Here is a 14,452-nt window from a genome sequence, read left to right as displayed (position 1 = left end):
GCCCGTGAGCCGTGGCCGCTGGGCCTGCGCGTCTGGAGCCTGTGCTCCGCGGCGGGAGGGGCCACAACAGTGAGAGGCCCACTTACCGCACACACACACGCACAAAAAACCGAAAACCTCTTCTGACTCACATCCCCCTTCACCTTCAGCTACCACTCAGGGGTCTCTTTTTCCAAAGAGCAAAAATCCTTGAAAGGACTATGTACACTTGGTTATCTCCAGTTTCTCTTCTCCCACTCTTAGCAGGCTTTCATCCCCACTACTCCACCAAAACAGGTCACAACAAGGTTACCAATGAACTCCCTGCTGCTAGATCCAGTGGTCAAGTCTCAGTCCTCATATAGACTAAGCAGCAGCATTGGACACAGTTATCTCTTCTCCCTCTGGAAAACTCTCTGTTTGGCTGCAAAGGCCCCACACGTTTCCTTTTCAGTTGCTCTTTTTCAGTCTCCTTTGCGATTCTTCCTCATCTCCACAGCATCTTCATATTGGAATGTCTCTGGTCTCCGTCCTTAGAATGTTTCTATCTTCACTCCTTCCCTTGTTGATCTTGTTGGCTTCTTTTAAATACCAACTCTATGCTAATGACTTGCTAATTTATATCTCCATCCAGGGCCTCTGCCCTGACCTGTAGATTCATTTATCCAACAGCCTGTTCTGTATCTCTACTTGGTTATCTAATAGGCATCTAAAACTTAGCATAACCAAAACTCAGTCCCCAATTGTCTCCCCAAATCCTGCTTTCCCTGAAGTCTTCCATATCTCAGCCAGAGGCATCGTCAGCCTTCTGGTTGCTTAGCCCAAACATTTGGGGTCATCCTTGACTCCTCCCCTTCCTTCTCTCCCACATCTAATTCATCTGCAAATCCTGTTAACAATATTTTCAGTGTATACACACTCTCACTACCACCACAGACCACCTTCACCACCACCACTGCTACTCCCCTACTTCAAGCCACCATCATCCCCAGCCTGGATTATTACAAGTCCTAACTGATCCTGCCGGCTTCTGCCCTTTGTCAGTTTAGAATTTATTCTTGAAACAGACATAAGTCTGCCTCAGAGCAATCCTGTTAAATATTAAAATGTAAGACACTAAAATGTTCTGGAATTAGTAATGATGGTTGCACAATTTTGTGAATACTAAAACTCACTGAACTGTATACTTTAAAAGGGTGAATTTTATGATATATGAATTATATCTCAATTTTTTAAATGTTATTAAGTACAACATGGATTGGATCCCAAAACAGTAAAAGAACATTAGTTGAAAAACTAGTTAAATTCAGATGAAGTCGATAGCTTAGTTAATAAAACTGTACCAATTTTAATTTCTTACTTTTGACAAATGCACCATGGTTATATAAAGATGTTAATCTTAGGGAAATTGGGTGAAGGATATATGGGAACTCTCTGTACTATCACTGAAAATTTTCTATAAATCTAAAATTATCAAAAAATAAAGTTTATTTTAAAAAATATAAGTCAGATCATGTAATTCCACTGCTCATGAGATCCCTCCCATCTCCTCCTGAGTAAAATCCAAGCCTTTAAAGATTTTTTTGAGGAAACTCCATACTGTTTTCCGTAGTGGCTGCACCATTTTACATTCCCACCAACTGTATACAAGGGCTCCAATTTCTCCAGGCTTTGTCAACACTTATTATCTTTTTAATTTTATAATAGCCACCCTAACAGGTATGAGGAAATATCTCCTGGTTTTGATTTGCATTTCCTTAATGATTAGTGATGCTGAGCATTTTTCATATACTTATTGACCCTTTTGTATGTTTCTTTGGAGAAATGTCTATTCAAGTCCTTTGATAGACCTACCATACGATCCAGCAATTCTACTTCTGGGTGTGTACCCATAAGAATTGAAATAAGAACCTCAAAGAGATATATGCAATCCCATGTTCACTGCAGCATTATTCACAATAGCTGAGATATGGAAACAACCCAAATGTCCATTGATAGATGAATGGATAAAGAAAATGTGGTATAAACATAAAATGGAATATTATTCAGCCTTAAAAAAGGAAATTCTGCCATTTGTAACAACATGGATGAACCTGGAAGACATTAACCTAAGTGAAATAAACCAATCACAGAAGGACAAATACTGCATGATTCTATTTATATGAGATATCTAAAATAGTCAAATAAAAGCAGAAAATAGAACAGTGGTTTCCAGGGACTGAGGGGAGGGGAAATGAGTCGATCAATTGGTATAAAGTTTCAGTTACACAAGATGCAAGTTCGGACTTCCCTGGTGGTGCAGTGGTTAAGAATTTGCCTGCCAGTGCAGGTCTGGGAAGATCCCACATGCCGCGGAGCAACTAAGCTCACGGGTCACAACTACTGAGCCTGCACTCTAGAGCCCACGAGCCACAACTACTGAAGCCCACGCACATAGAGCCCATGCTCCGCAACAAGAGAAGCCACTGCAATGAGAAGCCTGCACACCACAACTAGAGAAAGCCTGCGTGCAGCAATGAAGACCCAACGCAGCCAAAAATAAAATAAATTTTTTTAAAAAAAGATGCAATTCTAGAGATCTGCTGTACAACATAATGCCTATAGTTAAAAAAAACTGTACCGTGCACTTAAAAATTTGTTAAGAGGGTAAACCTCACGTTAGCAGTTCTTACTGCTAAAAAAAAAAAAGAGGGGGTGAGGGGACACAAGGAAACTTCTGGAGTTGATAAATAAGTCTATTATCTTGATTGTGGTGATGGTTTCACAGGTATATGCATGTGTCCAAACCCATCAAATTATATACATTAAATATGTATAGTTTTTTGTATATCAATTATACTTTTTGGGCTACAAAAACCGAAAGTCTTTACAAAGGCCTCCAAGGCCCTACACAGTCTGGCCCTCCCACTAACTCCAGCCTCATCTCTGATCACTCTCCTGCTCCAGCCCCACTGGGCTCCTACTATCCCTGGAATGTCCCAGGCATACCCCTGCCTCAGGGCTTCTGCACTTGCCTTTCCTTCTGCCTGGAATCCTCTTCCTCCAAATATCCCACACCTCCTTCAGGATTTTATTGAAAAGTGTCCTGCTCAGTGAAGTTCACCATGACCACTTTGATTAAATTTATAAACAGCCCTCCTATCCTATCCTATCCTATCCCCCTTATCCTGCTATATTTTCCTCCAGAGTGCTTATCATCACAGAACATACTGTGTATTTACTTTTTTATTGCCAGTCTCCCCCTTAAATCTAGGGGAATGTGGGATAGGGGATTCCATTTGTTACTTTCACTGCTGTGTCTGTAGCACCTAGAACAATGCTTGGTGCACACAATGTGAATATTGCTGAATGAATGAGTAAATAAGTGAACAAACGCATAGAAGTTTGTTGTGGCTGGAATGGCTACTGCACACGGGATGTGGAGCAGAGGCAGGAGCTGTGGCTGGGAGATAAGGGAGGAGTCCAGTCATCTCACAGAAAGACCATCGTACAAAGCACATGGCAACTCACCCTATCCCTTAAAGTCTGCCCCCATCTCAGCCTATGTTGACCCCTCCCTTGGTTGGAATGTCTCTATTACACCCTCCTCTCTTGCCTTACCCTGCAATGCCCTCCACCTTCCTCCCAGAGGCCTTTCTTACCCACTCTACCCAATACTGAACTCTTTCTTCTTAGCATTCTACTGCATTCACTCAGCACCACACATCTGAGCTCTTTATGGTTTTCTGAATCGTTTTCTATCCCCAGCTAAGCAGCATGTGCCATCAGGGCAGGGCTCTGCCAAAGGGGTCAGCCATCAACCACTGCAGACTCAGCTCAAGACTCAGAGAAAGAATTCGGGTGGATGGTCCTCAGCCCCTAAAAAGAATGCAGAGTCTAGCTCAGATCACATTCAGACTTCCAGTTGCCACAAATCAACCCTTGAGAGTAACAGAGTTATTAAGAATAAAGGCTACCAATTAAGGATCATTTACTATGTACCAGCCACTAGGCTAAGGATTATCTTGTATTATTCTCTCAACAGTAACAAAGATAATTTGTTACTAAAATTATCTTTATTTTAGAAAGAAGAAAGTGAAGTACAGGGAAGTAATGGGACTTGAACAAGGTGACAGTGGCAGAAGTGGGTTTGGAGCACAGGATTGGCTCGCTCCAAAGGCTGCGCTCCTGGCAATGTGCTGCATTGCTTCTTGAACATACAAATAATTGCAGGGATGTCAGCACACTGCCGCTGAGTCAAAAACTGAGATCAGCCTGGACCACAGAGCTGGACGAATGAGACCGAGAGCCTCTGAGGATGTTCTTACATGCTAGAGACAACTTTCATTACCATAAAGCCACCTCCTCCATGGAGCCCTTCCTGATGCTCTCAAGCTTAGAGGGAGCATTCCCTCTCTGAACTCCTCAAAACTTTCTGTACCTCTCTCAAGGCATCATTCATATCTATAGCATCGTCGCTATTTGTGTACATGCTATATCTCTCTTACTACGTGAGCACCCCCTTAGAGGTAGGGATGTTGTCTCACCAATCCCTGCAGAGCCTACCACAGTCAGGCACAAAATGGGTCCTTGAAAGCAACTGTGATTTTGCGCCTGTCTTTTCTTTTGCTTGTAAAGATCTTCCCCAACATTAACCTGAAATACTCTTACTCATTTGCCAACACCCAGTTCAAATGCCCCCTCTTTTGCAAAGCGGAAAATAACTTTTCTAGGTAGAGGTAGCAGCTCCTTTCCCTGTGTTCCTACAGCACTTTCTTCATCCCTTTATATCACTTATGTTGTATTGTAGCTGTTTATTTGCCCTATGATGACAGTGCCTGGCACCTAATAGGCATGTGACACATGTTTATTGAATGAAGGAATGTGCAAATTTCTTTTTCCCCCACACCAGTTTGGGTGGAGGGAAGGCAGTGGTGGCCCCAAAGTGTGGAGGCCCCTTGAATAGCCAATCAGGATTGCTGGTTAATTCATTTGCAAATTATAAAGGCGGACTATGCCTGCAATTCTGATTTGACCTCCCATAGTCTTTGTTGTGATTTTAAAAATCAGATTAAACCTCCCCAGCAGCTGGTTCCTACCGGCTTTGGGAAGATGAAAGTGTCAACATGTCTCTGCAGCCACACCAGGAAACTTGCTGCCTAGAAAAATCAATTCTGAATATTGTAAGAGCTAAGTACAGGATGTTGTACTCAGCAAGTATTTCCGTATTCCTGGAGCCACAGGGACCTGTTGCAGCCCTCATGTTCCTGTTCAGCCTCTGGCCTTTTCTGTGCTGCCCATCAGTCTCTCTGGGTCCCCATTATGTCCTGGTGGCCAGATTTCAACTTCCTGAAGGTGGCATAAGGAGTTTTGGAATGAGCCCTTAGTAAGTCCTATCTCTCTCTGGACCTCAGCCTCCTCATGTCTAAAATGAGATTGAGATGTGATAAGCTCTAAGCTCACAGGCTTGTTGGCACCTAAGAAGATGACAGGCATTCTCAGCAGGTAGGCTTAGCCTAAGACACAGACAGTACCTGTTTCAGGGAGTTAGCAGAGGGGGCTATCATTAGAGAAGAGGGAACCTGAGTTAGAGCCTTGAAAAATGGGGAGAATTTATATTAGATCATTTCCATGTTATTAATGGATGCTGTGGTAGTCAGAATAATGGTCCTCCAAAGATATCCATGTCTTAATCCCCAGAACCTATGAATATGTTACCTTGCATGGCAAAAGGGACTTTGCAAATGTGATTAAATTAAGGTTTTGAGATGGGAAGATTATCCTGGATCACTCAGAAGAGCCCAAGGTAATCATGTGGGTACTTATCAGAGAAAGGCAGAAAGGTCAGAGAGAGAGAGAAGTTGACGGAATTTATACCGCTGGCTTTGAAGATGGAGGAAGGGGCCCTGAGCAAAGGCATGCAGGCAGCCTCTAGCAGCTGGAAAAGGCAAGTTAATGGATTCTCCCCTTGCCCCCAGAAGGAACACAAATCTGCCAACACCTTGATTTTTAACCCAGTGACATCCGTTTTGAACTTCTGACCTCCAGATCTATAAGATAATAAATCCATGCTGTTTTAAGCCACTAAATTTATGGTAATGTGTCAGAGAGGCAACAGGAAACAAATGCAGATGCCCATTAAACAGTTGACCAATCGTGTATAATAATCCATTATTATATATTCTTAAATATACAAGGGAAAAGTCAATCTCTCTTGATGTCCCAGTTTGCTTCCCTTAACAGAACAAGAGAATTATGTTACTCATTTTACTTCACTTTTGGAGCTCAGAGGTAAATTCATTCTCACCAGTTCCTGGAGAGCAGAGAATGTGTCATATTCATATTAACTTCTCTAGCCCCATTGTCTGGCATAGTAAATATTTGTTAAATGACTGCTCAAGAGCCACAATCCTCCTTAGTCTGGGTTTCTGGTATGGCCTTTCCCCACATTCCTAAGCTCCATTACATTTTATTATACTCTTATATTGTTGGTCCTAAGATATAGGTCTTTGACATTCCCAGATTTGATATTCACGTTTTAATATTTATAAGTGATTCCAAAGCCATGTGGCAACCTAAATATCATCGAGGCAGCTATGTGGGTGGTTGGCTAGTGAGTGAAAGAAACTAGCTGACTACCAACAGCCTATCTTACCCTAGTCTTATTGTTCTCAGCTCCTGGTTACGTAGGGAGTCACTCTCAACACTATGGAATTTAGGATTTCCATGAAACCCCCTAAGACTCCTCCTATTTTTCCCAGATTTCATCATTCTGCCCAACCTCTCTTTGGAGTGAATGTTTACTTCTATTTCTTTAATTATAAAAAGAGCTGTTGGAGGAGGGACCCTCCTTTCCCCCTCCATGAAGAAGACTGTCCATGGAGATTGAGGCTTCTACTGTAGACCTACCCTTAAGCCTTAAGCATTAGTAAGTCTGGGCCACATGGACTTTGACCCTGGGTGCATGTTGTAGGAGCTAGTGGCAGCTAGCCACTCATGTCGGCCTGTGATTGGGTCTGTATGTCTATCCGACTTCAGAGTGAAGTATTAGCCAGCTCCAATTCCCTGAAGACTTGGGCCATGTGCTTCATCCTAGTTTTATCACTAAGAAGGCTGTCGCATTACTCCCCATCTCTCTGACTCTTGTATCTATCTCTCAATTGGTTCCAGACTTAAGGGGGGAAGACAAGGAGTATCATTTCTTGATCTCCCTAGAACTTTAATAAAAACTACTATTTGTTTAGTGTTTACTCCATGCCAAAGACTACACTGGTGCTTTATACACATTATCTTTTCAAAATCATCACCAAAGGGAATTCCCTGGCAGTCCAATGGTTAGGACTCCGCGCTTTCACTGCCACGGACCTGGGTTCAATCCCTGGTCAGACACGGAGATCCCGCAAGCCTCACGGTGTGGCCAAAAAAAAAAAAAAAAAAAAAATCACCAACACAACAAAACAAGTAGAATAATGGAGGTAGATGCAAGCACCGTAGTGACTGAGGGTTTCAGAAGAGGGAGTTGCAGAGAAAGAAAGAGGATGGAGAATAGCAATACCAGGACAAGCCCAGGAGTGAGGACAGTGGCCTTTAAATCCTTCACAAAACACACAGTTCTCAAACTCTCGATAGAAAAATGTTAGACCAGCCAGTCCATTCCCCAGTCTCTATACAAGTAACTCTGGACACATAAGACACTCCTATCTTTAAGGTCTTCTTGACAAGAAGGTCACCAAAAAAAGCCTCACTGGTGGGAGCGAGAAGGAGGACATTCTGTCCTTCCACAGTGGAGGCCCCTGCCACCACGTCCCCTGACAGAGACCAGGCCTGGAGTGAGCTGGTGCGGTGAAGGTCATCAGCCTTTTAAATTGTGAATAGAATTGAGCCTGACCCCAGTTGCATGCGGGGTATGAGACCTAAGTCACAGTTCAGCGATTCCTGAGCTCTGTGACTCAGTGCTTGAGTTTGAAACAAGTCTATTTTTTTTCCTTCACGGCCCTTACCACAGATGAAATTAGATATTTTTCACCCATGTACTTAGTATCTATCTTTCCTGCTACAGCATTAACTCCAGGAGAGCAGGAAGGGTGTTTCCCCACTGCTAGCACAATGCCTGGCACAGAGGGAGTACCAGATGAATGTCTATTGAATGAATAAAAGAATGAAGTTTACTGTTTGGCTCTGCACAAGTAACTTGACATCTCTGGGCTCAACACCCATTCTTTAAGGAGATAACTAACTCCCTGGGTCAGAAGGAAGGTGGGAAGACAAAAAGAATGACTTAAAGCACATACAGGAAGAATTCACATGGTTGACAATATCCACAGTCCTTCTGATCTACTCAAAACTTCATAGTTGTCCTTGGGCTTTCCTTTCCATATCCTCCCTTGAACTTCACAACATCCCATGAGGCAAGAAGAACAAGGATTATTTTCTCCATTTGATAGTTGGGGAAACAGGTCCAAATAGGTCCATGGAGGGGAGGGGTTATTCCAGATCACACAATGACTGAACTTCAGGGAGAGCCAGGACTGGAATGCAGGACTCCACAGTGGTGGGTCAGCTCAGTCATCCCACAGACCCCCGGATCCTTCCCTTGGCCAGCACCAGACCCAATATCCCCTGTAATGGGCCCCACATGGAGGTAGTGGAAGGTCCTCTCCCACTCTTCTCTTCCCACGTGTCTCTAGCAGTTGCTTGGCAACAAGCACCCAAGCAGTAAGTGGCCTCTAGTCAAGTGTGTTGCTGTGGCGTTACCAATTCTCCCTCCCTCCACACCTGTGCATGCTCTCACTCTCTATTAATGAGATTTGTCCCCTACCCTCACCTCCCCACTAAGATTCTCTTCTCTATTCCACAATAATTAACCTCTCTGGACACAGAGGAGACTCTCAGGGACCTATATGGCAAGGAACCCCAGAGAACAAGGCACTACCAATACCATCATCATCCCCCAGAGATGACAGAAACTCCTTTTGTGAATGGTCCTGCTCAGTGATGCTCACAACCTCCTCTTCTTCCCTCTCCAGCTTCCACTCTGACAATGACTTTTTTGAAATCCCCTGGGAGAGATCAAATGAGCTTGAAAAGTTTATATGAACACTTCATACAGTGCTAGTGAATCCCTGGATGCTGTTCCAGTACTTCTGGAATCACAGGTGGGAAACCTTATGAGGGAACCCGGTTACCATTTGCATGAAGATCAGGAGGAGAGAAAGGACAGAACTTAACATTTATTGTATTCCTACTATGTGCCAGGCACAATACTATGTTATCATGTAGCCCGTCCCTCAACAAACCTGTGAGACCTTTACAGTTGAGAATATTATCTATTCATAGAAGTAAAGTGACTTACCAAAGCTCACACAACTTTAAAAAATCACAGAACTCTCAGAGAAGTAAATATGTATAAATAGATGTGTATAAGAAGATACGTGTTCCTCCCTCTCCCTATACAATTAATTAATCATCAAATTCTGTAAATTTTAATATTAATTCTCTCTCCTCATTTCCATCACTTATGTCATTTTATCACTTTCTCAGTGTTATGTACCGAATGTTTGTATCCTCCCAAAATTCATGTGTTGATGCCCTACCTCCCAGTGTGGTTATATTTGGAAATGGGGACTTGAAGGAAGTAATTGAGGTTAATTGAGGTCATAAGGGTGGGGCCCTGATCTGATAGGTTAGTGCTCTTGGAAGAAGAGACTCCAGAGAGCTCGCTCACTCCTCTCCAGTGTGAGCACCGAGGAAAGGAAGTGTGAGCACACAGCAAGAAGCCAGCCATATGCAACCCAATGGGAGAGCTCTCACCAGACATCAACACCAGCTGGCACCTTGATCTTGGACTTCCAGTCTCCAAAACTGTGAGAAAATTAATGTCTGTTGTTTAAGCCAACTAGTCTGTGCTATTTTATTATGGTAGCCTGAGCAGACTAATACATTTAGTAACTTACCCAAACCACTAGTTTCTTTGCTTCATATCCATCTACCCTCCCAAACTGAAGCCAGAAATCTTTCTAAAATGAAAATCTGACTTTGTTAAAACCCTTCTATGCTCCCCAGTGCCCGTGGTAGTAGTCTCCAAATTCATACCCCGTAAGAAAAATGTAGGCACAGCACTCACAGTATTTGCATATTTACTTAGATTACATATACATATATATTATACCTACTTCTGTACACAAACGATATTAAAATACATTAAAATAACAAATAATATTTAAATGTTTACATTTTAATGCATATATGAACAGTACAGAAAATTTTTATTTTTTGCTACAGAAAAGCATGCATGCACACACACATACACACACACACACAAACACAAAACCCGTTGCTAACTTTTTTTTTTTTTTTTTTTTGCGCTACGCGGGCCTCTCACTGTTGTGGCCTCTCCCGTTGCGGAGCACAGGCTCTGGACGTGCAGGCTCAGCGGCCATGGCTCACGGGCCCAGCCGCTCCGCGGCATGTGGGATCTTCCCGGACCGGGGCACAAACCCGTGTCCCCTGCATCGGCAGGCGGACTCTCAACCACTGCGCCACCAGGGAAGCCCACTAACTTTTTTTTAGCAAAAGCAGTGTGATTGACTATGTCAGATCTAATTAGATTGTCATTGATTTTACCTCAAAACATGGCTGACAATGAACTTGTGCTAGGTGTCAGGGAGATATCAGTCTAGCCATTTTCTGTGCTCACTTAGGCTTACTATAATTAATATAGTCTTCAATCAGAGGTTTCTTGGTAGGACTCTTTTAAATCCACATATCCATCATGGAGGTTCATTTAGTTAAAATGAGGTAGTACAATCAATAAATCCACTTAACTAAGCACAGGAAAACTGCAAAAGTTCACAATGGGCTGAAAATGTATAAAAGAGTGAGGGAGCCACTACTGCCAACCCCTTAAAAGGAAGAGTATCTCCTCCCACCTGAAGATTTTTTGAGTGTAGGATCTGTGAGCACCAAATGTGGAGATCAAATGAAGATATCCATGTCAATCCATATGGTAAATATTAGTAAACATTTATTTTATATACAAAGACAAGAATAAACTCTAGTAAGTTTCTTCAGTGCCCTAAGGAATAATCAGACATGTACCCTCTGGCCCATTTCAAAAACCTTCAAAACCTTCAAAAACCTTTGTTGTCCAAGGTCTCCCTGACTCGCAAGCCACCACCTGACAGCCTCTCCAGCAAATTTCTCTCTCAGCATCCCCTCCCTGCTCTTTCACAGCCTTGCTCCATTTTCATTGTATTGCTCACCATGCCCCAAATATCTTTTGCTTTCAGACCCCTCTGTGCGCTGGCTGCAGGGAGGATGTCAGACTACATAAATGGAAGCACTGGGCACAGAACAGGTACTTAATAAATGCTTATTGATTCTCACCATGAGGTAGCTAAACTAGATCAGTGGTTCTTTAATTTTAGCCAACCTCAAAACCACCTGGAAGGGCTTCCCTGGTGGCGCAGTGGTTGAGAGTCCGCCTGCCGATGCAGGGGACACGGGTTCGTGCCCCGGTCCGGGAAGATCCCACATGCCGCGGAGCGGCTAGGCCCGTGAGCCATGGCCGCTGAGCCTGCGCGGCCGGAGCCTGTGCTCCACAACAGGAGAGGCTGCAACAGTGAGAGGCCCGCATACCACCAAAAAAAAAAAAAAAAAAAACACCTGGAAGACTTGTTGTAACACAGATTGTTGGGCTATACCCCAGAGTTTCTGATTCCTTGGGTCTGAGGAGAGACCTGAGATTATGCATTTCTAACAAATTCCCAGTGATGCTGATGTTGCTGATCTGGAGACCACACTTCTAGAACCAATGAACTAAATGGAATGCGTAGCTTCTTGCATTTCTAATGGTTTGATTCCTCAGTGCTTTTAATAGAGACTAAATAAACAAAATGAACTTTTATCTCTATATAAAGTAATACTTGACATGATCACAAATGAAAATATGAGCTCTATAAGACCTAATTGCACAGTGTAGAGAAAACAGCACATACTTTAGAATCAGAAGATTTGAGTTGGAATCCCATTTTGTAGCTGCGTGGTCAACCTAAGGCAAATTAATTACTCTCTGAATATCTGTCCCATGGGGTTGATTGTGAGATAGTATTAACACATGGAAATAATTTGTAAAAAGAAAAGTACTGTATACAGACTATACTAATAACATATATGTACAATGTATTAATGTTGAGTGGACTGATAATAAATATATTTTGAATACTTTAAATCACAAATTTCTAATCCCAGTGCTAATTAAGTATAGAAAAATATATGATGTACATGTTGCTATATCATCTCAAATACATATAAATTTTATTAGTACCACTGGTAAATGCCAATAATAGTAGCTGTGGTGGGCAATTTCCAAGATAGTCTCCAATGATCTCCACCTCCCAGGATTCATACCCTTGTGTAGGTTCCTCCTACATTGAATCAGTGACCAATAGAATACTCTAATAAGAGACACTGCCACTTCCTGTTTGGTTTCTTGGATCTCTCCCCCTAGGAGATGCCATGAAGACACTCTGTGGAGTGAAGCAGATCTGTGGAAAGATCCACGTGGAAAGGAATGAAGGCCTCCTGCTAAAGCCAGTGCCAGACATGTGAGTAAGCCACCTTGGAAGCTAATCCTCCAGGCCCACTCAAGCCTTCAGATGACTGTAACCTAAGCCAACATCTGGCAGCAATCTCATAAGAGACCACAAGCCAGAAACTAAGCCACTCCCAAATATTTGATCCACAGCAACTGTGAGTTAATGAATTATTATTGTTGTTTTAAGCCATCAAGGTTTGAAGTGATTACAGAGTGATAGATTATGGATACAGTAGCTAACATTTATTGTGCATTTATTATGTTCCGGGAACTATGCTAAGCACCCAACAACCCTATGACATAGATGCTATTATAATCCCCAAAGAGGAAAGTGTGGCCCAGAGAGGTTAAGTAATTTAGTCAAGGTTCCATGACTAGTTACTGGCAGAACTGAAATCTGAATCCAGGTCTATAACTCCAGAGCCCAGATTCTTGGTTACTCATCCATATAAGCCAGGATAAAACCTTTTGGACAGTTAAGCAGCAGAAACACCTGAGTTCCCAGAGGAGAGCAAAACTGTATAAAACCAACAAGGGATAGGCCAGGGGCCAGATACACAATAGCACTGGTGCCTAATGTCATAAAACTCAGAAGTTCTAAACTGGCCTCACCGCCCAGCCTTTGTACCAGCAAACGAGTCAGCTCTTGGGACACTTCTACCCAAGATGCCCAGGACTCACCCAAATCTGCAGCTTCACTCGCTTCTCGTGGCAGTAGACTGTCTTCACCTTAAAGTCAATACCCACGGTGCTGACGAAGGCTGGGGTGAAGGTGTCGTCAGCATAGCGGAAGAGGAAGGATGTTTTGCCAACACTGCTGTTGCCGATGATGAGCAGTTTGAACATGTAGTCAAAATTCTGGTCAGAAGCATCTTTGACTCCGGCTTTACCATCAGTCACTGAAGCCATCTGCAGGAGAGACCTGTGGTCACTCAGGAACACACCTCCAGTGTCACCCTGGATCACCTAACTCTTAATGGTCACACCGCCCTGCATACACTCACTCCACGCCCCAGCATCACTGAGGAAATACACACTACGCAGAGTCACCCCCTCACTGCACCTGCCCCAAATGTTGTCTCAGGATTGGGGTGGAGCCCAGCGCCTCCCATTTATTCCTTCAGCAAATATTTACTGAACACATTGTTCTGGGTCAAGCCCTGTGCTGGGCACAAGGAATACAAGTATGAATCAGCCATGGTGTCTGACCTCTGAGTGACCACAGATTAGAGTAAAAAACTCATAAACACAGAGTAACAAAGCAGTGGATAAGTGATAAGACAGAGGGAAGCCTTGGCTGAGGAAGCCCATAAGAAGTATCTAACCCAACCTGGAGGCATGGTGGGCAAGGAGAGGCTCCTGTAGAGGTAGCTCCTAAGCTGAGTTTGAAAAAAAAAAAAAAAAAAAAGGCCAAAACAGCAAGTCAAAACAAGGGAAGCAATCACAATGATCTCATACCATCCTCCACTCTGCTGCTAGTCGTCTTTGTTTGTTTACAAAAGAAAATCTCTTCTTTGAAAGTATATATCCATTACAAAACGTTAGAAAAAAACACAAGAATGTAAAACAGAAAATTTTAAATTACCAGACACGGCATCCACTCAGAAACTGCCACTGTTAACATTTGAAGTTTATTTCCTCCTTTACTTTTTCACGCACCAGAGTGCCATCTATTTTGAAATTATACCTTATTATTTAATTTAAAAGGTAATACATTGTAGTATACCTAGGCCTTAATATTACCAGCAAATATTTGTCAAGTACTCATTATTTCCCATGAGAGATATGATGGTGACAATAACCATATAACAGTTCCCATTTATTGAGCACTGCGATATTGTGATATAATAAAAGACATGTATTTGGTCTGGGTTCCTGGTTCCAGGCAGAGCTCCTGAA

The 14,452-nt window shown here is 42.8% G+C and overlaps 1 protein-coding gene across 6 annotated transcripts in view; it reads right to left on the bottom strand.

Annotated features, from left to right (window-relative positions):
• The window catches only part of TXNDC12 (thioredoxin domain containing 12), a 107,588-nt gene that overhangs the window by 42,304 nt on the left and 50,832 nt on the right, over nt 1-14,452 (bottom strand). For all 6 annotated transcript variants that reach the window (XM_033435529.2, XM_033435530.2, XM_049699969.1 and 3 more), the window contains one exon: nt 13,235-13,462. In XM_033435529.2, the coding sequence (XP_033291420.1) occupies nt 13,235-13,462 (228 nt within the window). The remainder of the gene's footprint in view (nt 1-13,234; nt 13,463-14,452) is intronic.

This window comes from Orcinus orca, chromosome 1 (genome assembly GCF_937001465.1).
Source record: "Orcinus orca chromosome 1, mOrcOrc1.1, whole genome shotgun sequence".
Lineage (NCBI taxonomy): Eukaryota > Metazoa > Chordata > Mammalia > Artiodactyla > Delphinidae > Orcinus > Orcinus orca.
Note: the sequence above shows the minus strand (reverse complement) of the source record. Positions and strands in the feature narration are given on the sequence as shown.